Source organism: Gopherus flavomarginatus, chromosome 13 (assembly GCF_025201925.1).
Source record: "Gopherus flavomarginatus isolate rGopFla2 chromosome 13, rGopFla2.mat.asm, whole genome shotgun sequence".
Lineage (NCBI taxonomy): Eukaryota > Metazoa > Chordata > Testudines > Testudinidae > Gopherus > Gopherus flavomarginatus.
The window spans coordinates 25,181,997-25,203,931 of NC_066629.1; the positions used below are offsets into that span (position 1 = coordinate 25,181,997).

A 21,935-nucleotide genomic window follows, 5' to 3' on the forward strand; every position below is an offset into this window, starting at 1 on the left:
GTTTTTTGAAGTTTTCTTGTCAGGTCTAAGTAAACATGATGTACGGCACTAAGAGAGACTGTCTCATTGTGGGGGATCAATACAAATAGGGACTTGGGGGACAATACAATCTTGAAATTTTCCCAACAGACACAGTTATTATTAAACTGATCTGTAATGAAATACAGGGCACACTGCAGCTGAATCCTCCATAGGATCTGAAAGCTCTGCAGAAAGTGAATTGTTGCTTGTATTGAATGTCAAGCGTTGCAGGACAGGATTTTTCATTTTGTATGAATTTCAGCAACTTCAAAATTTTTCCATTCCAAAATGAACAAAAATATTTTTTTAAAAAAATTTCACACGAAAAAGAATCCTTAAATAGTTTTAGATAAATTGAAATATTTCATTTTGATATAAATTGGAATGAAATTATATTATTTTATCTTTTAAAACTTTTAAATAATTTTTAAAATATAGAACAGTGAATTTCATTTCAAAAAGTCATTTTTAAAAAGAAATAAAATAAAACATTCTTTTCCAAAAATGTCAAAATGGGATGTTTGGACATCATTGAAACAAGTTGGTTTTGTTTTCTAAATGAAATTTTATCAAAATGGACACTTTTTAAAAGCATTTCAGTTTACACAAAAATAGCCTTTTCCATCCGCCACGAAAAAAAGTTTCAGTGAAAATCTACAATCGGCTCTAATTGGATGCATGAACCTGAGACTGTCTCTCTCTCTTCTTCTTAGCATGTCACCACATAGCAGAAAATGATATTATGGCTCCCATACACTTTTATCTTCTTGACGAACAGGTAGGTTAGTCGTCTTAATGTGCTTCAATTCACTACACAGTTCAGAACAAATTTTCACCATCCAGTTAACCTCGAGTCTGAGTTCTATCTCCTATATTTAGATGAGCAAGACTCTCTGGGCTGCATGGTCCCAACTTCCACCACACAAAGCAGAGTGCTCATCAGCCGCCTCATGAGAAACAAACATGTTTCCACCTGAGCCCTGGTCTCTGTGGATAACTTCACTGCAATGAAAAGCATTTTATTCCTTCACATACATAAAAATGCCATTTTCCTCCCTTTTGTGCTAAGGCTGAGAATTTTTTTTGTACAACTCTTGTTATCATTCCAGGTTTTCATGTGGCCTTAATCACTGTAGTATTTGAGGGCCTCCCAGTTTTCAGTAGATTTTATCTGCACAACACCTCTTTTGGGTAGAGAACTATCCTTCCACCCATGTCTTTTCACCTGTCCTTTGTTGCCATAAGAACAACAACTCAAGATCAAGTTTCCAGATGCCCATGCACTGAAGCTCGCTGCAGCAACCTGACCTATTAGAATGCAAACCCTAGATCTGTCCAGAGACATCAGCACTGATTCTATCGGCTGGGGAGAATTAGGAATTAGCACTTTTTTTGAAAACTATCCAAATTCAGCAAAGCTGCCAGCAACCTCCACCCCCACCTCCCTACCAAGGGCTGCACTTCTCAGAATCCACGTCTGTTTCTCAGCATTTCTGGCTTTTTGGGAAAGGACTTCGAGCTTCAGGAAGGAGTCACCGAAGAGCCCTGCATATCCACCTGCAGATAACATGATACCCAGTAAGGCAAGTGGAAAATGCATCTTTGGACTGACTAAATATGGTCAGAATATCAGAACAAACTGTAGAATATCTGAATATAGGGAAGAATTTGAGTCCAATTCACTGCTGCCATGCACTTTGTAGTGTCAGTTACTTCTGTGCAAAGAGAATGCAAACTGTTGAATTCTAGTATCAGAGGGGTAGCCGTGTTAGTCTGGATCTGTAAAAGCAGCAAAGAATCCTGTGGCACCTTATAGACTAACAGATGTTTTGGAGCATGAGCTTTCGTGGGTGAATACCCACTTCTTCAGATGCATGTGGTGGAAATATCCAGGGGCAGGTATATATATGCTAGCAAGCAAGCTAGAGATAACGAGGTCAGTTCAATCAGGGAGGATGAGGCCCTGTTCTAGCAGTTGAGGTGTGAAAACCAAGAGAGGAGAAACTGGTTCTGTAGTTGGCAAGCCATTCACAGTCTTTGTTCAATCCTGAATTCTACATTCACACCAAGGGGAGCATAACACAACCACATTGCATAAGGACCACCTGGCAGTAAACCCTACAGCCGGTTTGTCAGGCTTGCCTTTTGCATCACACAAAGCAGATGGGAACTCTGTACCTGCTGCAGCTTGGAACACCAGTCAGATGGGGGTGGAAGTCACTCTGCTGAGCTATTCAAATACTGATAGCAGAGACAGGTCTGAACCTGATACCTCGGTCCCCAGATTATCGTCTCCAAACTGAAAAGTGTGACTCAGGATCTGAACTTTGAGGCCACCTTTAATTAATAAGACAAAGGAATGAAAGTGTTCTGGCAAACCCCTTCCTGGGCAGCTTCCCCATTCCTTGACTCAGGGCCAGCAGAATTGAAGTTCAAGGCACTGGGCATTCACAGAGACTGTGCTAGTTCTGGGGGAAACCCTGCTCAACCCCAGCAACATGTGCTAAACCAAGCAGAGCTTTTCACCTCCTCTGTTGATGATCACCTTCATTTTTTTCCACCTAATCTGCATCCCCCTCTGTTTCCTCATAGAATCATAAAATTTAAGGCCAGAAGGTACCACCCGATTATCAAATCTGACCTCCTGTATATCATAGGCCACCAGCACCACCCTGAGCCCGTAGACTAAACCCTACAAATGAAATTAGACCAAAACATAGCAGCCCAGAGGAGACTAGACTGTTCTGTGCTACAGGAAGAAAACAGAAGGGACTGAGGAGCACTATGATGCTGGTGATGAAGTGAGATATACCCAGATAATTCTGGCGTGTGACCTGCACCCACATGCTGCAGAGGGAGGTGAAACCCACCAAAGATCACTGCCAATCTCACTGGGGGCAGGGGAGGGGAAATTCCTTCTCGGTCCTACCTTTGGTGATCATTTAGACCCTGAGCATGTGAGCAAGAACCAGCCAGTCAAGCCCCTGAGAAAGAGAATGCTCAGTGCTACCTCAGAATCTTGGCCTTCCTCATCCAATGTCCCATCTCCAGCCAAAGCCACCCTTGATGCTTCAGAGGAAAGAGATTTAAAAAACCCTCCCAGAATACATTTTGAATGGGGGTATCCCTTTGTGAACTCTGCTGGAGGCCAGCTGAAACGTTGCATGAGTGTCCATTTAGGCTATGTCTACACTATTGCTACACTACTCCATTTTGAGTCCATCAGTGCAGCTCCTACACTGGCCAGAAAGCACGCCGCAGAGGCATGGAATGCCCTCTCCAGAAAGTTTCAAAGCTCTTAGGACTTGTTTTATAATAGAACCTAAAAGGGAAAACCACGCCCCTTACGGAACATGTCCTCCTCTTTCTTGTTTGTTCACTGCCTTGGAGCCGAGCTGAGGTGCTAATTAAATAGGAGAGGTTACACTGTGTTAAATCAAGACTCTGCAGGCACTGGGTTGAAATCCATCAGGAGGGTTAATGCATATCCAGTGGGAAATACAAGGGCCAGACCAAAGCTATTAGAATCAGTCGGTAGCCCCAAAGTCTCATTTGTGCTGCAGAGAATGCCTCCGGAGATCATCTGAGTTTAATCAACTTCGTTGGCAGCACTGGCTCTGTCCAATAGCAAGAAATCCCACTGGCAAATCAATAGCACACTGAGTTGGTAGGAAGAAGAAGAGGAAGAATAAATAGGTCCCTCTACCAGTAAGTGAGTCCCTCTTAATTTGGATCATTAGGAAGATGCAATGCTAAGTCAGTGCTAAATCTTCTTGGTACGTTCCTCCCCAGGGCTCCCATCACTTGGCATTCCATGAACCTTATATTGAAGGGAAGAGAAAGGAATTCTGTCCAGGTTGCTGTTCTGCCTACCAGGACAAGGCAGGTGCTGTAGTTAGTCCCACGTGCTATGGTAACAACTCCAGTTTTCTTATAACTGAATTGATGACTAAGGCTATATCTACACTACAAGCTATTGCCGTGATTCTTGTGCTAGTGCTCAGCTGAACTAGCATGCTAACAATAGTCGTGTTGCTGTGACCGCCTGGGCAGTGGCAATGGAACCATAGGCTAGGAGTCCCCGAGTGAGTACCCACAGGATGTGGATGGGTTTGTACTTGGGACGGCTAGCTCTTGCTGTCACTGCCTGCTAGCTCAGATGAGAGCTAATGTGAGTGTGGCACGTGTACAGAGGCTCAGAATCACACCACTAGCCTGTAATGTACATGTAGCCAAAATGGAGTCCCTTCCATTTGCCTCCAGCCTTGTAGTGGTTGACAACCAATCACTAATAGATGTTCTGTAGGGAAAGATACAGACACTGCCAGAGGAGATGAGCTGGGTAACTGCGTAGGTCTGTTCCAGTGCTAACTTCCATGACTACGATTAGATTTTTCTCTCTACTAATTGCAGAAGAAAGATCCCCACAGTGACATGATGTCTACCTTCCGGGGAGCAGTTTAAGCTGTATGATATAAAGTGTGAATTGATCTTCATTATGGATTCTACGTCCTGCTGATTTGGTTTTTTCAGTTTTCCTGATGTGCAGTCAAATATCCTGTCTCTTCTTCTTCCCTCCTCCCAACTTGAGACACGTTAAAACTGATTTGTACAGTTATCCAGAATCCACACAGCCTAACCTGGGGGCACAATTAACACCAGCTGAAGTGCATAAATGTGATGAGTGTTGTCAAACAGTTATAAAGGGGCAGTGATCTACCCCTATGCTAACATGGATATTAAACTCCCCACACATTTGTCCTTAATATTAGGTACTAGGTGTGACAAGGTATAGCTGGACATGTATGGGGCATCTGATATAGTTAGGGAAAAAACAAGTAATTTCTTGCTAATTCTACCATGTAAATCAATCACTTAAACAATCAATTTCTCTTACAAACAAATCTTGCCGGCCCTGATTCAAGAGAACACATGTGCAACTTGAGGAATGGGAACAGTTCTCTGGAGGCTTAATCCTGGAAGCTGCTGAGTGTCTGATCCAGCAAAGCACTTAAGTGCATGCTTAATTTTAAGCACACTTGTGTTCCCACTGACTTCAGAGGGACTACCCACCCGCTTAAGGTTAAGCACATAGCTAAATGGTTTGTAGGACTGGGACTAGAGCACTCAGCACTTTGCAGGATCAAACCCTTGAAATAACGGAGACTGTTTAGATGCTCAAAATTAAGCCAGTGCTTAAGTGTTTTGGTGCATTTGGACAGTAATTAACAAATTCTGATTGTGAATCCATTATCATCTCCACTTTCTTGAATGTGTATGAGACAAGGCAGGGGCAGTAATATCTTTTATTGGACCGACTTCTGTTGGTGGAAGGTACAAGCTTTCAAACTACACAGAGCTCTTCTTCAGAAGCCTGTGCCTTCCACCAATAGAAGTTGGTCCAATCAAAAATATTATCTCCCCTGCCTTGTCCTTTTCATATCCTGGGACCAAGAGGGCTACAGCAAAACTGCCAACAACTATTGAAGATATGTGCAATCTTCATTAAAAGAGTTGGAAATGTGGATGAGACGGGTAATATTAATAATGAATGTTATCTGAAATTAATATAGCATTCAATGACAAGTGGAATTTGTACAGAATCTCTCATCTGAGGAGCTCAAAGCACTCTATAAAGATTAAGAGCTAGATTGTACCTTGGACTACCTACTCATGGAGGGGAGTAAAGGGAAGTAAGAACCCTGCATACAACGCTGTGCAGCTACCCATGTCTCCGGTCTGGGTACACAGGAGCAGGCAAGCACTGTGTGGGGATGGTGTAGGCAAGCAGCAAATGAGTACTTCTCAAACAAGGAGAAAGCACAGGGAGGATTTGTGACTCAGGGTGTGTGTGGGGTGCCTGTGAAGTACAATGCTTCTCAGCACTGTTCCTCTGAGGCAGTTTATGCACTGCCCCTTAATCAATCTAATCCTAAGTATTCAAATACCTGGGCAACCCCAGTCTGCTCTTAGTGAAGTGGCAACCAATTGTCTTATAAAGCAAACTCCTCTTCCCTTCTAGATTCCACTGATACCTAATAGGGACGCTCTATGTAAATGCTTCCAATCGACTTCAGGGCTGTAGAGTAGATTAAAGGCCAATAACTCGGCAGTGAGTAAATTAAAATCAAGCCCCCTGCTGTGAAACATAGATTAGACATAGGGCTCAGCAAAGGACATTTCATTTGCCGTCTGAGTGTATTCAGCAGTAATTATTATTTCTGTGTCACCTCTGTAAAGTAAGTAACTAAACTTCTGTAGCACCCTTGAGCCCAGATTCAGCAGAGTACTTAACTTTAAACATGTGAATAATTCCAATGACTTCAGTTAGACTTGCAGCCCTGACTTCTTGCTTGTTTTGACTGCAATTTAATGTTCACTTTGTAATTTTGCATGTGTAGAAAAAACCTCCAGTTTATCTTCAATTACAGGCCCATCTAAACGAAAGAATATTGAAGGAAATGTCATGTATTTATTTATTTTTCTTGTTAGATGATTTTAGCACCAGTAAATGGTTCCACATGGACACCTCTTGATGTCTACAACTTATTTAGAGACTACAACAGCAGAGTAAGGTATCCTTCCTTTCCTCTCACCCAGTGTGTTTCAACCTTAATTGAAGGGATCGTCTCTAGATGGTCAGAGATAGATAAATAGATGTTCAGTCTCCATAGTTTATTCAATCCTTGGCTTCTCCTGATAGCCACCAAGCAGAGGCCAATTGGTAATTATTTTGAAGGTGATGTGGACACCTATCCACCAGGAATTGGATCGAGACCCCTCAAAGCTCATTTCACATAGGTCACAGACAGTCATCAGATAGTAAGATGTGTAACGGCTTTTTGGCAACCTGAGGAGAACTTTATCCAGTACTTTAGGCATTATGGATGCAACTCATCCCTGTGTAGAAGGCTAGTACAAGGCCCAAGTACAACTTAAATACCACTTAAGCCCTTACGTGGTACATAAAACTTGAGATGGTTCTCTGCACAAGAGGTTAATTGCTTAGTATGCTATTCCCTGAGTCTACCAGTCTCCAAAGAAAGTAACATTTTCTCTTTCTTTGAGTCTCACGCACACGCACACAAGTTTTTCTAAAGATTTGAAGAACAAGGGCCTTGTACTTTCTATTATCCTTTCCCACACATCGCACTTCGCTCTTTCTAGCTATTTACGATTTCAAGGATCATTTGATGTCAGCTAAATGCTTGGCAGATTGGGAATATTCCGCTTTCACAAAACACGGTGCCACTCAAATACAGCCGTATGTGCAGAGGCACAAAATTCCTTTATACCAAAGTGACATTCTAACTACTGTAATGTGACAAGTAGCTCACTTGTGATTCTATTTCTCTTATATATTATGACACAGTAGCTCTGCATTTACATTTTGCACATACAATTGCACATTTTCCCTACTGCTGTGGTTTTTAAGAAATATGTCGTGGTCCTATGTGTTTGGTCAATAGTCTATATAGTTTATTCACACAACTCCAGCGAAGTGTTAGGGGCCCGTTCTTGTGCTTGGACATGCATTGCACATGGCTGCGTATCTTGGAAAATCCATGTCAACTCAAAGTTAGTCCTTCTTGGGGTTTCCCTCAGACGTCTTCCACTTGGTTCCCCAAGAATTCAGAATGCCTGCAGTGTCATGACTCAGATTCCTTTATTTGGCATACAGAAAACCTACACTGAACTGCTTAGACTCAAGTTTAGAGGGTGGGTATAGTGCGTACCACAAGTCCAAAGTCATACCGCAAACCTCTTCCTTTATATACATTGGCATGTTACAGTGCATTTACTATATATGGCATCACAGGTTCTGGGACTGGCCTGGTCACTTTGTACGAACCAATATAGCATGCACTGGCCATGCCTGATTTACTCTTTGCCTCATCTTACATTCCAGGTTTATCTTACCCATTGTTATCTTGTCCATTGTAAATTGTTCCCTGAGTGTTCCCCTTATCTTAGCTAGTAGAGACATTCTGGTTCTAGTCTGCTGATCCTTTTACCTCCCTAATCCTGTCTCCCAAGAACTGAGGCCTCATCTGTGTCCAGTTACTCATGTCAAGCCAGGCCTATGTTCCTCTGCTTTTGTTTTTCTTTTTTTTATATTAGCATTTGTTTCATTTGCAATAGGCAGCACAGTAATAAACATGTGTTGTGTCCTGTCCCAGCTAGTGGCACCGAGACTACTTAGCACGAGAGATAAAATGAGTCAGCTCTACAGCCTTCACTAACAGCTGCCTGGCTTTTAGCTCATGCAGTAGAGGCTCATGCACTAAACTCCCGAGATCCTAGGTTCCATCCCGCCCACGTTGACTGGGGTCTGTCAGCATTACAGTTGCAGGCTACATTAATGTTGTCTGACTTTTAAATTCCTGTTTGCCTTGCAGAACTAGTACATCTATGAGAATATTATCTGGATTCTCTTCTTTCTTGTGTATACTCAGTAGATTAGTGTACTAAGCACCAGACACACACATCGAAGACAATGGGACTGCACATGTCACGGATAACATATTCTGAAGACAGTGGAGCAGCCTGGGTATCACAGAGGACCTAATTTGGCCTCCTTTGACCTTTGTTTGTGGTGGTGATGATGTGTGAGATAGGAAGGAGCCAGCCTGACTCTCAGATTCTTGGTTGCATTCACAGGGCTGGCAATTAGAAAAATGAGCACATTTGTTTCTTGAAATTACTGAGAGGAAGTTATTATTCTGAGTAGAGCCACAGTTTAAATAGCTGATTCCCAAGCCACTAATCTTCCACTCTCTGGATATAGGCACCAGACATATTTGGCTTGCAGAGGATATGCTACAAAGCAATGCCACCTACCTCTAGGTAGACTACCCAGGGCATCACCAGAGTCGCCACCAAGAGATCTGCCACGGCCAGGCTCACGATCAGGTAGTTAGTGGTGGTCTGAAGGGCTTTTTCCCTGGACACGGCCATGCACACCAACACGTTGCCAAAGACAATGACGAAGATGAGAAGGGTGAGAAGCATGGCGTAGTAGTTGTAGTGAGGCTTCTGGTCTTCATCGGACCCATTGAGAGGCTTGCTCCAGTTCCTGTTGCCAGTGTCGTCATTGTACCAGGACACGTTCAGGGGATCCATGAAGGTAAAAATGCCAGGTTCCAGCTCCACCCTGCCACAAAGAAGAAGCCACATGATACTCAAAGATTAGAGTGTAACAAATCCATCATGCACACACAAGCTCATGGAGGTCAGCTCCATGTTTCTATCATATATGCAAGAAAACCTTGCAGAGGCTATGACACTTAATGGTGTTAGGGTCAAGGCATTGGAGTAGGACTCAGGAGCTCTTGGCTATGTCTGAGAAACTCAGACAAGTCACTTAGGCCAAAATCCTCAAAGGGAGTCATGTGGCTAAATACCATTGAGGATCTGGGCTTTAATCTCTTTGAACCTGAGTTACACAGGTACTTAGTGGAGACAATACTTTGCTACCTCACAGACACACTGTGAGGATAAATCCTTTTGGGTCTGAGAGGTGCTCACACCCTACAGTGAAAGTACTTTGCAAGGTAGATACACTTATTCAGGTTCTATCGCTTTTACTCATTGCCGGGTTCCAATGGAATCTGTTGTTATGGTCACTTCAGCAATAGGTGAAGGGTGAAACTCTATATGGTCAGAGCTTCCCTTGACAGATGCATGAGTGTATTGAAGGCTGAGCCCAGGCTTGTCTAAACCTATTTAAGATGGGAAAATCAGATCTTCAAAAACAGACTCCAATGAGAAACTGCAGAACTGGAATTAATTTGCAAATTGGACACCATTAAATTAGGCTTGCATAAAGACTGGGAGTGGATGGTCATTACACAAACTACAAGCTATTTCCTCACGCTAATTTTTCCCCTACTGTTACTCACACCTTCCTGTCAACTGTTTGAAATGGGCCATTCTGATTATCACTACAAAAGTTGTTTTTCTCCTGCTGATAATAGCCCACCTTAACTGATTAATCTCATTAGAGTTGGTATGGTAACCCCCATTTCTTCATGTTCTCTGTGTGTAGAAATATATATATTTCTACTGTATTTTCCACTGCATGCATCCGATGAAGTGGGTGTTAGCTCATGAAAGCTTATGCCAAAATAAATGTGTTAGTCTCTAAGGTGCCACAAGTACTCCTCATTCTTTTTTCAGATCTTAAACACTTTTAGAACACCCTTTCTGTCTTGCAGTAATTTATCAACCAGTCTTACCCCAGGAAATGCAACCGCTCGGATATTTTTTTTTTACAAAGCAAACAAAGGTAGCTGAACTTTCCAAACCAATCATCTAGCATGTAGGGCCCACAAGTAATCCAGTTCTTGGTTCCCCACACACAAGCCTGCCAGTGCACTCAGCCCCAGTGCTTCTCAATCCTGACCTGCAGCATCCCTTGTTATTCCATTGATAACCCTTGTCAAAGCAGATGCACTGTGAAACTGTGATCTTATGAGGAAGGCAAATATCTTTCAGAAGATTAGGATGAGATCATTCAGGCCCAGTGGTTTTCCAAAGTGGGCATAAATTTTGAGCACCTCCATTGTTGCGTACCCAGATTCAAAGGTGTGCTCCCTTATTTGCATGGTTATGAGCCCCACCACTCACATTAACTTTCCATGGGAGCCAGAAGTATTGAGTCCCTAGGCATCTGCTCTCTTATTGCCAGACGAACCAGAGCCAATGCCTAGACCCCCTTCTCCTATCTAAAGCAATGAGTTGTCCATCATCCCTTTGCAGTGCTGACCCTGACAGCCTCCATCCACTCCTTTCCATGCTCCCCAAACGTATTGCTACATCATTGTATTGAAAAGGGAACCAAATGAACCATGACAACTGCATTTAAGGGTCTGTGAACATTCATTCAGATAGACTCAAGGCTGCAAGGAAATCAGATGAAAAATATCCAGTTACAAGACTAACATTTGAAAAGTTGACTAGCAGCTGGCTCCGGAACAAGGAGGAGGCATCAAACCCAGTCAAAGCACCAGCCCAGCATGCAATGATAGCAACTCCTAGCGTAGCGAATGCATTAAGCTCCTATTATCTTTCCTGAGTCTTTTTTCCTTTCATGCTTTTTAATGAGATTTCCTTCAGTTCACGTTGGTTTCTTGCCGCTTGTTAAAATGATCAAGATAACAGAGAAAATATAAATAGGGCATCACTTCCCCAATCCCTGTCTCCTTCCTTCAAAAGGTGTCCTGCTCCTGCTGACCTGCTGGCACCAACCATAATTGCAACAAAATCCCAGGCCCTGACATTCTCTGCTCTCTCTTGATACAAACAGCTCCTGTTCCAGCATGCACGGGAATCTAAGCTGGGAGTTGTTCACCTTGCTTTGCCATGAGACTTCTGGGTTGGACCTGTGTGCTTTATTATTTTAGCTAGACTGCAGGCAGAGCACTGTGTGCTCCCATCAGTTCTCCTGGGTCGCTGTTTCAATGGGAGATCTTAAGAACATAAGAACGGCCGTACTGAGTCAGACCAAAGGTCCATCTAGGCCAGTATCTTGTCTACCGACAGTGGCCAATGCCAGGTACCCCAGAGGGAGTGAACCTAACAGGTAATGATAAAGTGATCTCTCTCCTGCCATCCATCTCCACCCTCTGACAAACAGAGGCTAGGGACACCGTTCCTTACCCATCCTGGCTAATAGCCATTAATGGACTTAACCACCATGAATTTATCCAGTTCTCTTTTAAATACTGTTATAGTCCTAGCCCTTCAAGGATAAACCTTTCAGAAAGACATATTGGTGCTACGAGAGATGGTACCTAATTTGTTATTGGAAAGACCTGGTTCAGTGTTGAGTTAATGCTCACTCCTGTCCATGTGTGGGTGCTGAATCCTATCTGTCTCTCTGACATAGGATCCTATATAGTGCCTGTCAATATAGTATCTACCTGATCCCGCCCTGCTAAAGTCAATGGCAAAACTCCAACTGACTTCAACGGTAGCATGGCTGGACTTGTGGTTATTAATGCCCTATGATACTTAAAAAAAAAAAAAAACTATAAAAGTAGATGTAAAATCCCTAGTGTGCTGAAATTCTAGTTTTATTACTCCATTCTGCATCCCTAAATTCCTCCTGCAGTTTCACCTAGATACGGGAGTCTCGGTCACATTTATGTCCTAAAATGTCGGGTTGTACTTCTGTTTGCCAGCTTGTTGTTGTTAAGTGTGGAATCTAGTGTGAAATGTGTGATGAGAATATGTCTGTCATTTAGATCTGGGGAACTTGGAATGGCTAATAAAAGAGGAGTTCATTGGTCTCTTTAATTACATATTCCACCACATGCAGTGTCCTACAGCAAGTGCTCCAGAACTTGTCTTCCCATCTATGCACCAGGATCAGTTGGGCAATGTGTATTCATGGAGTATGAGGACTGCCTACTGGAATCTCGTAGTCATCATTGTACAGTCTGGAAGGTAAGATTATCTGTTGCGATACCTTTTTGACCTAACCTCCCATGCTTGAGCAGTTACCTGTGCTGCACTCTCATCACCTTTGCAAACCTGTCCCTTGACATTGGACTTATCAAAGAAGGCAAGCTCCAGAGTTGGCATTAGTTTAAAATCTTGACCTATCTTAACTTCCATATGACGCAGAGTCCAGCTCTTATGGTGTAAAATACCGCTCGCCCGTGACTTGCCCTCCCCAAAGCCAGGCCTCATAGTAATCCTTCCCTGTTAGGGACAGTTCCATAAAGTCCTGCACATTCATAACTGCCTGATAATGTTGATGGGGGAATTTTACACACACACACAAATGACAGAAAGAGCCCGCATTGTATGGAGCTTCCTTTACCACTTGGCCCTGATTTTCAAAGATGCTGAGCTCTCTACAATTGCTCCCTGTATCTAGCAGCCAAAGCTCTTTGAGATCCTGAGAGTTTTCTTCAGTGGCTGGCCCCCTCTCAGACTGCAACATTTCAGAACCAACAAGAGGAGATAAGCAAGTAGGTCAATCTTAGGGCTAAGCAGAAGATCCTCACACCAGAGATAAAAGCACAGGTATCAGCTGGTCTTTTACAAGCTCCTTGTTTCCAGAGGAGACTCTATAATCCACCAAATATCACTCACAAAGGGATCAAAAGGAGCCTCGATTAGCTCTGAGTCCAATGCTTTTAGTGAAGCCCTTGGCTGCTGGGTCCCCAACTGCACCTATGATGCTGGTGTTTTCAAATTAACATCCCACTGCCAGTGGCATTTTCTTCCAGCTGGAGCTCTTGTGAGCACTTTGTGGAGTGCAGAAATCTGCTAAAAGTCTTTTATGGGAACAAGGCACCTTACAAAGGGCAGCATGGCCCTGGGTTTCACAGCAACTGATTGCTCCAGACACAGCCCCTCACATCCCACTTCCCACTAAAAATGAGGGGCTTAATACAATGATTGTGCTGCTGAATCATCAGTTGAAAGTGATGTTCTCATCTTGGCAATATTGTCCAGGCTAGGGATTGTTCAGACTATCCAGGGAAGACCCAAGAGCTTTCCAGTATAAGGGGTCTTTGAGCTGTTTTATTGCTATTTATTATTTATATTACAGGAGGGGTTAGAGGTGCCCAGCAAGTTTGGGGTGTTGCAAAGAAAATTCTGCACAAGTTTCATTACTAATAACCTTCCCATGCTTGTGAACTTGAAATACTGGGCCTGATCCATGAATGCGTTGCTCTGATTTTATTCTGGTGTAAGCATTTAAATCGGTGGAGGCCTATTAATATAAGCCAGGAGTAAAGCATAGGTGAGCCAGGCAATTGTTAAAACGTGTCCTTAATAAAGGCAATAATGCCTGTTCTTAAACCCGACATTTGCCAGTCATTCCTTTTCTTTTAACAGTTGGCAAAGTCGGTTGTTGTGGTGTTTTTTTTTCTTTTAAGAAAACAAAAGTTTTAGGACAGTTTTTACAGTACAAAATGAATGACAGCAGTGGAGTAAATATAAGCAATCATATAATGGCAAAGCAGCACACACATCTAAGTGTTACAAGAATGAGCAGTTATTCATGAGTATTCAGACCATTGTTAGGTGCCTGTGAAGAAGTTTGTGTATCCTGAAAACAGCAAGAATTTTAGCGTGAATGATTATCAGGCCAAACACATGTACTGGAGAGAGCATTAATTATTATTAACAAATCTCTGAATGGAATATTTCAGTCATCCAATCAGAGAGCAGAAACATTACCGTGTGATCAAGGTCAGCAACCACATCACCTGAGTAACAAATAGCAAACAGTGGGTATGACAGAAGTGAGTCCTGGGAAGTGTAAGGTGGTCAAAACCGAGATGTGAAAGACAGGCATGGACTTTTGGGACAATAAATATCAAGTAGGAGAATCCCTGAGGGATGGTTAATGCAAATTCCTCACTTTGGGTTATGCAAAAATCTACCCTTTTGATGCTACACCCTAAGCACAAGGCCTTTGACTGGTGATTGCCTGTTCCTGGAGACTGGAGATCAAAGACCTGAGCTTTCCAGTTGGGGTTCTTGTTCCTGATCTAAAAAGGTGACATGGACTTGTAACCAACTGGGCAAACCCAGTTGTGGGGTTTGAAAGACTGACACCTACTAGAGCCGTAGCATGAGTTGGGGTGACCTCTGCTAAGCTTTTAGCATGTATATATGGGAACTTTCATTGTTTTTATATGTTTGCTTTGTGAAGGCTGGTTGGTAACTAGCGTACACTTTCATAGGCCCTGGAGGAAGACTGCAAGGTGTATGTGTGTCAAAGGTGCGGTTAAGCCTGAAACTGTGATGGTGGGAATGAAAAGTTTGTAAACAATATCCTTGGAAAAAATCAGTCAGCCTTTCTCCTTAGGCTCATATACTTTGTCTGTTGTTGCAGTAGACAGAATTATTCATAGAAAATATTTAATCAATACTTACCAATCACAGTACATTTTTAAATCACTCTCATCACTACACACACACAATTTGTCAACAAAAAAAGGGGCTGAATTCTTAATGAATTTTAATTCTACCAAATGGTTTGATCACCACTAGTTGTCATTATTGATGTAGAGGTTTGGTTCAGATGCTTTTCCGAACTTATCTGAACCTCTAGAGATTAAAAATCAATTTGGAAATACCATGAGAAGAGCCTTTCTTGTTGTATTTCAATATCTGCCTTTGCGGGGCAAACTACAAAACACAGAGAAGCATGAAAATTAATTTACAAATATGAATGTCTTTTTGGAAAATTCTGGGTTTGGGGGCTGAAGGATAGGATGGGCATGATTGGACACTATGTAACTAATTAGTCCATTCCTACATAATCTTGTTATGTGACTCATCCTACATAGTATCAGCAATCTCTCATTACAACCTTTGTCTTGAAGATGATTTATGAGACCTAGAATGTGCATTTCCCTGTGTATGAAACATACACTGTGAGATATTCCTCTGTCCTGCTTGCTTATCCAGTGCTTTGTTTGCCAGGCTGACTATTCCACTTTGTCCCCAGAGGTTTGTTAAACTGTAAACAGGCCACAAAGTGGAAAGAACCAGGGCATCAAGCTGCAGCCAAAGCAAGGCAGTGCACATAATTCTTAAGTATGATCTTGATATTTCAGCTACTGCATTCTTGGGACAGAACTCCAAGGGTAGTAAGGAATGACTCTATTCTCAGAGTGTCTGTTAAAACGGAGGGAATAGCATGAGTTTAACGCATATTGAATACAGTCATTAGCTGCTCGGCTAGTACTGCATACGCCAAGAATTTCCTAGTGGTGCCGCTGAAAGTACCAGATATGTATAGGCAAAATGTACCTGCTCTTCTGCTTGGTGTGCCAGGCTTCCACGTGGAAAGCATGTGATGGTCCTATATGGCCACACAGAAGATGGACATATGGTCAAGATGCTGGATTGGAACTCAAGAGATCTGAGTCCTGTTCCCAATTCTGTCACGTAACATATGCAGAACCCACTTGCTGCTGAATTCCAAGTAAAGTGTACCTGATTTGCTGCTGAATGTACCAAAGCTAACATTCTATTGATTACCATTGAGTTTAAATGGATAGCAGGACACCAGGTACCACTGGGGAACCAGCAGATAAAAGATTACGCTGTAATTACTTGATCCCATGCATTTTTTTTCTGGAGTTTTATCACCAGCACATTTATTGTCTTATGTGGATGCAGATACACACAGAAAGTTAAAAGACTTCCTTCTGAGTGACAAGCAGAGAATCTCAATGGGCAAAGGAGTTCAGATAAGGATCCCAAGTTCTGGATGCTTTTCCACTGTCTATTGGAATGGAGCTTGTCCTGTTTGGCCTAGAAATCAGGACTGAAAGTTTGCTAGTCTCAGAACTCAGTGGTCATTCTGGCCAGAACATTCTGCCAGAATAAACTTTCCTGTGGCACTTAACGAAAAGAAAGAAAAGAAACAAACATGAACTTAGCAGAACTTTCCCAAGGTTTGAGTCTGGGTTCAAGCTTTGGGGAAAGTGGAGGGTCATTTCCTATTATACCCAAATGGGCTCCCCAGACCTGTTTTGACATGAAGTCCTTGTGAGCAGGCATTGTGGAGGATGCATTGCTCCAAAACATTTCTGTTTTGATCCACAACAGGAGGAACCACATTGATTCAGGCCAGGGTCCATCTAGCCCAATTTCTTGCCTCTGACAGTGGCCGGCACCAGCTGCTTCAGAGGAAGATATAAGGAGCCCTGAAGTGATGGGATAACCAGTCCCCAGGGAAAGTTTCCTCCTGATCGCGTTTACCTAGAGGTTGGCTCATGCTTTGTAATAGGAGAGTTCATAGTGTTGCCAAAACAATCTTTATTTTTACAGCTCTGGATGTTCTTGCTGTCCATAGAAATCACCAATCCCCTTTCAAAACCTGCTAAACTCTTGCCTTCAGTGATGTGTGACACAGGAGCTAGAAACTTGAGAAAGATTCCCTGCATATATTGATTTTCATGGCCAAGGTCTTTAGTGTTGTTTCTCAGCTCTATCCATCAAGAGCAACATTGCTATTAGATGAGGACAGCCAGACTTCTGCTCTAGTTTCATTCACTCCTGGACCTTCAGAGACAGATGTTGAGAAATGAGGTATTCAGCAAAGATGTGCTTTATCATTCATCCGATGAATGGAGAGGTGCAGCTTCCAAATCACACCTGAGAAATACTGGTCCTAACCCCATAGAAAGCCCAGTGGAGCGACCTATATGTGGTTTTCATCTAGCAGAGCAAGGATTGCTGGACTGGGAGGATATGGCGGCATCCAGTGATTTGTAAATAACTCAAAGGCCTTAAATTCTGCTTTACAAATGGAATAATTGTGCCAGAGTTAGAACTAGTCAAATGTACAAAGATTCTTTCTCTTCTTAAGAGTAGCAGCGGGAACTCCAGTCTAGTGCTACAGAAAATGGGCCAGATCCTGAGCTGGAGTAACTCGGCACAGTTTCATTGAAACTTGTGAGCTACACTGGTTTACACCAGTTGAGGATCTTTTCTGGTGCCGTCTTGTCTTGACCTAAGTGGCATATGATGGAATCAGTTTGTCTAATTAAAGCCTAAACCAACCAATCAAAAGCCAAAAATGCCTTGCCAGGCTTCTTCTGTCTCAAACATTTTATTTTCCTTTCAGCTCCTTTATGTATTTCCTGTGTAAACACTGAATTTGCATTTCAAAAGGTAAGCGGTAGGGCTAGAGATGTGCTTCCAAACACGGAGGAGCTCAATACCTGACAAATTTGTTGTTCTTCTACCTGCAATGTCGATCAAGTGGAGGTACGCTGGTTGGGCGGCATGTAGTATCCATGGATGTCCTGCCATAAACATCCCATAAATGTCTGATTTCCAAAAGATGTGAAACCACTTTCTGTCAGGGCCTTTGCAAAAGTTATTGACTTGGGAAAAGGGAGATTTTTCAACACCTCACCGGCATCCCCAGTACTAACAGGGCAAGTGCATTTAGGACTAGTAGCCTTGGCCAAACTGGAAAACACTTCAATTGACCAGTTTGTAAAATCTGCATCCATCAAAATCGGTGAGCACAGGTAAGAAGACGTAAAGCGGGTCTGACAGCTGCCATCTTGGCTGACACCAGAGATTGAATGGAGGACTTCCTGTGCTCAAAGCAGGAGTGTCTACAGCTTGAGCTAAAGAAGAAGACTCTCTGGCTGAGAGCTGTACCAGTGGGTGACACCAGCATGAAGCAAGAAATGACAAAGCTGACAGAAGGTAGCTCAAAAAAGTATTTGCCCCTTCTTCATGCTGGTGAATGTGAAGGCTGAGACCTCTCATTTTGCCTGTCGTTGGATGCTGAACTTTTTGAAGCTATCTTAATATGCACAGAAAAATCCCCGTCCTCTCTCTTATCTTGTACAATGCCTCTGTAACTCCACTGGAGGCTCCAGGAGACAGGACAGTGAAGCTCAAGTCTCTGGAACCACAACTCAAAGTTATAGTCTCTTTGTTGAGGTACACTTAGGATACATTCTTGGACAGTAATGCATGATTTAAATAAATCTTCTACCCCAGCTTCCATCTCTTCCCACCACCCCTCTTCCCCTTCCATCTCAGGTCCTCTCTTTTGTCTCTTCTTTTCATCTCGTCCCCTCTCTTCAGCGATGGTTTCTGTGAAAGCTCCAAACCCTTCTTCCAAGTGACCTCCCATATTATAATGCTTTCCTTGAACTCTGGGGTCCTGCCCCCGTCTCAACTGTATATAAGCCCCATTTCTGTCTCCTGCCCCCTCTAAACCTCACACAGGTTTAGTAGTAGTAGTAATAATCTTTTGCATTATGGTCGTGTCCAGAGGCCCCAGCCAGGATCAAGGGCCCATTGCGCTGGGTTTTGTATTGGACTCAGAAAGCTGACATTCTCAAAGATGTGTGGGTATTGTTTTTACTCATAGCAAACATCCCATCCAGCTGGTGAGATCCTGAGGCAGTTCCACGACAACACGGCCATGTTGTGTCACAGAAACATGTTGCAAAGGGATGATGTCATGTTATAATTCCTTCCTGGCCTGAATTACGTTTAGGGCTCTGATGCAGCTTGTAAGACAGCCTTGTAGGACAAGGGACAGACCTGGAGAATCAGGACAGATGGAACCAATCCTGAAGGGTGCCACCAAATTTGTTGCTCCTCATTGCCTAGAAAGACAATGAAGCTACAGGAAGATGGAAAAAGAAAGGAAAAAAAAATAACCAAATCACAACCCTTTGAATTACCCAATCAGTGTATTTTGACACAAATAATGTTAATTTATGGAGTGCCTGTCAATGTGTCTGATAGAAATGACTCAGAGCCTCAGACTGAGAATTCAGGAAACTAAATTAGATATCACTTAATGCATAACCCCCCAGTAACTTAGCTGTCTTCCCTTTCCAGTGCAGTTTGTTCTAAAAGAATGGGTTGTTGTTTTTCCTGGTGACTGGGGACCTGAATGCGTAGCGGTTAACAGTGAAAAATACATGTATCATTTAAATGAAAATATCAAAACCAAAACCTGGGAGACTGCTTTGTTGTTTCTCTTAATAGTGTGAGCAAGCAGAGAGCCTAGAAAACAGTGAGAGCTCTTTTATAGATACATCTCTCTTGCAAATGGAGTTCTCCAGTTTTACCTTTCAGAAACAAGTATGAAAATGTAAGCTGGAATCAGAGCAACCTAGAAGTTTCCTGGAGGGGTCTGGAACTCATGCTGCATATGGTGATGGATCTAAGTTGGAGAACATCAGGGGACTTTCAAAGAGCAGAAAGCAAACTAGTTTGGATAAAAGAAGAACTGTCTGGCCTGTACTGCTGTTGCCCAAAATTCCAGGTAATCTCATCATAAACCTTTCTTGAGGTCTAAAAAGTTTAGCACGTGATTTCTTAATTTTCATGAAACTGCACTTCCTAATGTTAGCACCATGATGAAGGACACAAATATTTTAAGCATAACCTATATAATATCTGATCATAGCTTGCAAATCTTGGGAATCTCATGAGATTCCCTTCACAGACTAATTTCCACCCTAAAGATGTTTGGATAACTGCCAGTAAGATCCAGCTTTCAAGAGGGAGGCTGATTAAATGACTAGCTTAGGTGTCAGGAGGTCTAGGTTCAATTTCTGGCCCCCGACTGATGTCCTGTGGATTTATGAGATATAAGTCACTTAATTTCTCTGTGCCCGAGTTTCCCATCTGTAAAAACTGTGATAATATTATTTCCTTTCTCTCTCCCTTGTTCTGTCTGCTCTATTTAGACTGTAAACTCTTTGAGTGGGGAATGCTTTCTCTTACTGCGTGTGTGCACAGCTTGGACAAATGGGAGCTTGGGCAAATCACTTCACCTCTCTCTGCTTCTGTTTCCTCTGCCTTGTTTATTTAAAGTGTAAACTCTTGAAGGTAGGGCCTGTCTCAGTACCTATTTGGTCAGTATTTGTCACAATGGGGTCCCGATGTTGGCTGGGGTCTCTCAGCACTAACGTAATAATAATAATTAATAATAACACTTATCCTAACCAGACCTTTGCCTCTCACCCTTCCCAAGTAACAATTTTATACTAAGGACCTAGACATGATTATAAAAATTCTTCCTAGGAATGTAAAACCCAAATCTTCCTCCTGAAGTGCCAATGCAATTTGGGACAGCTCTTTGATTCACAGAAATGGTAAAAAGAGCACGCCAAATTGTTAAAGAAAACTCAGTCCTCAGTATTTTCATGAACAAAAGTGCTCAGTTCAGTGGTCTGGTTTGTGCGGTGACATTATTCACTACGAGTATTCAGACAAATGCTAGGTATTCATGGAAATGTTCCTGAGGGCTTGGCTTTGCATGAAAGATATTCTGGAATAAGGCAGGATGTGAATTTAAAGCAGAATGGGTTATTCCAGAATAACTATAGTTAAATTATCTGTCTATACTCTTCAGCAACTATTCGGGAATGACAAATGCATTTAAAGAAAATCAGGATTGGTGTATGCATCAATCAACAAAAGGGGCAAACTGGTAATAAATACTGTAGAGTAATAACAGTATCCCTGAATTAATTGGGCTTACTAACATGTAAGGGCTTGTGGGTCTTTGATTTTATGGCAATGTATGTTCTAGCAAACACTGAAATTGATGGATAATTGTTCAGCTAGGTGTAATCCTAAATGCCAGGTGTAAAAAGGGTTAATTAAAGCAAAGAAGCTGATTCTGAATCTGCGTTCTAGCATGGAAGTCTGCTTCCGAGACTGGTCACTGTATTACAGCTGTTTCAGGCTTGCATCACCGCTAACATTCCATATCATGGAACTCTCCATACACAGTTCAGAGCAGATGTGCCCCGGACCTGCTTTGTTTTTGTGCTTCATCTGCTGCTTGGGGCTTTGGATTTAATTTTTCAGTAGGAAAATAAGTAAATAAACAATAATAATAATTAATAATAAAATAACCCTGAAATGGCTTGTGCTAATAACGACAGTTGACAAGAACAAGACCTTTGGCACTTAGTGCATGGGCCTCTACCGCATGAGCTAAAAGCCAACCGACTTTTATCTAAGGCCATAGACCAGACTCATGAATCTCTCTGTAAGTGGTCTCAGTGCCGCTAGAAGGGACTGAACACCACACCCAGGAGATGTGTGGGTTACACATACATATACGTGAGGTTTAATAATCTTGCTAAAAGACACAACCCATCACACAGGGTCTGATACGAAGAGGCTGCCTTGGGGAGTCCCATCTGGGGTAACACTTTGTCCCATCTGGGGTAGCACTGCAATCAAACTCCCACAGCTAGCTCATGCCAGCTGGCCTGGGCTCGCAGGGCTCAGGCTGCGGGGCTGTTGATTTGTGATGGAGATTGCAACGCAAGCTCTGGGAACCTTCTGCCTTGCAGTGTCCTAAGCCCAGACATCTATACTGCAGTTAAACAGCCCCCCAGTCCAAGCCCCGCAAGCCTGAGTCAGCT

At 42.7% G+C, this 21,935-nt stretch overlaps 1 protein-coding gene across 1 annotated transcript in view; it reads right to left on the reverse strand.

Moving 5' to 3' along the window:
- DRD2 (dopamine receptor D2) overlaps window positions 1–21,935 on the reverse strand; it is a 73,044-nt gene that overhangs the window by 16,699 nt on the left and 34,410 nt on the right. The window contains exon 2 of the mRNA XM_050921825.1: window positions 8,863–9,175. Within this exon, the coding sequence (XP_050777782.1) occupies window positions 8,863–9,144 (282 nt within the window). The 5' untranslated portion in view covers window positions 9,145–9,175. The remainder of the gene's footprint in view (window positions 1–8,862; window positions 9,176–21,935) is intronic.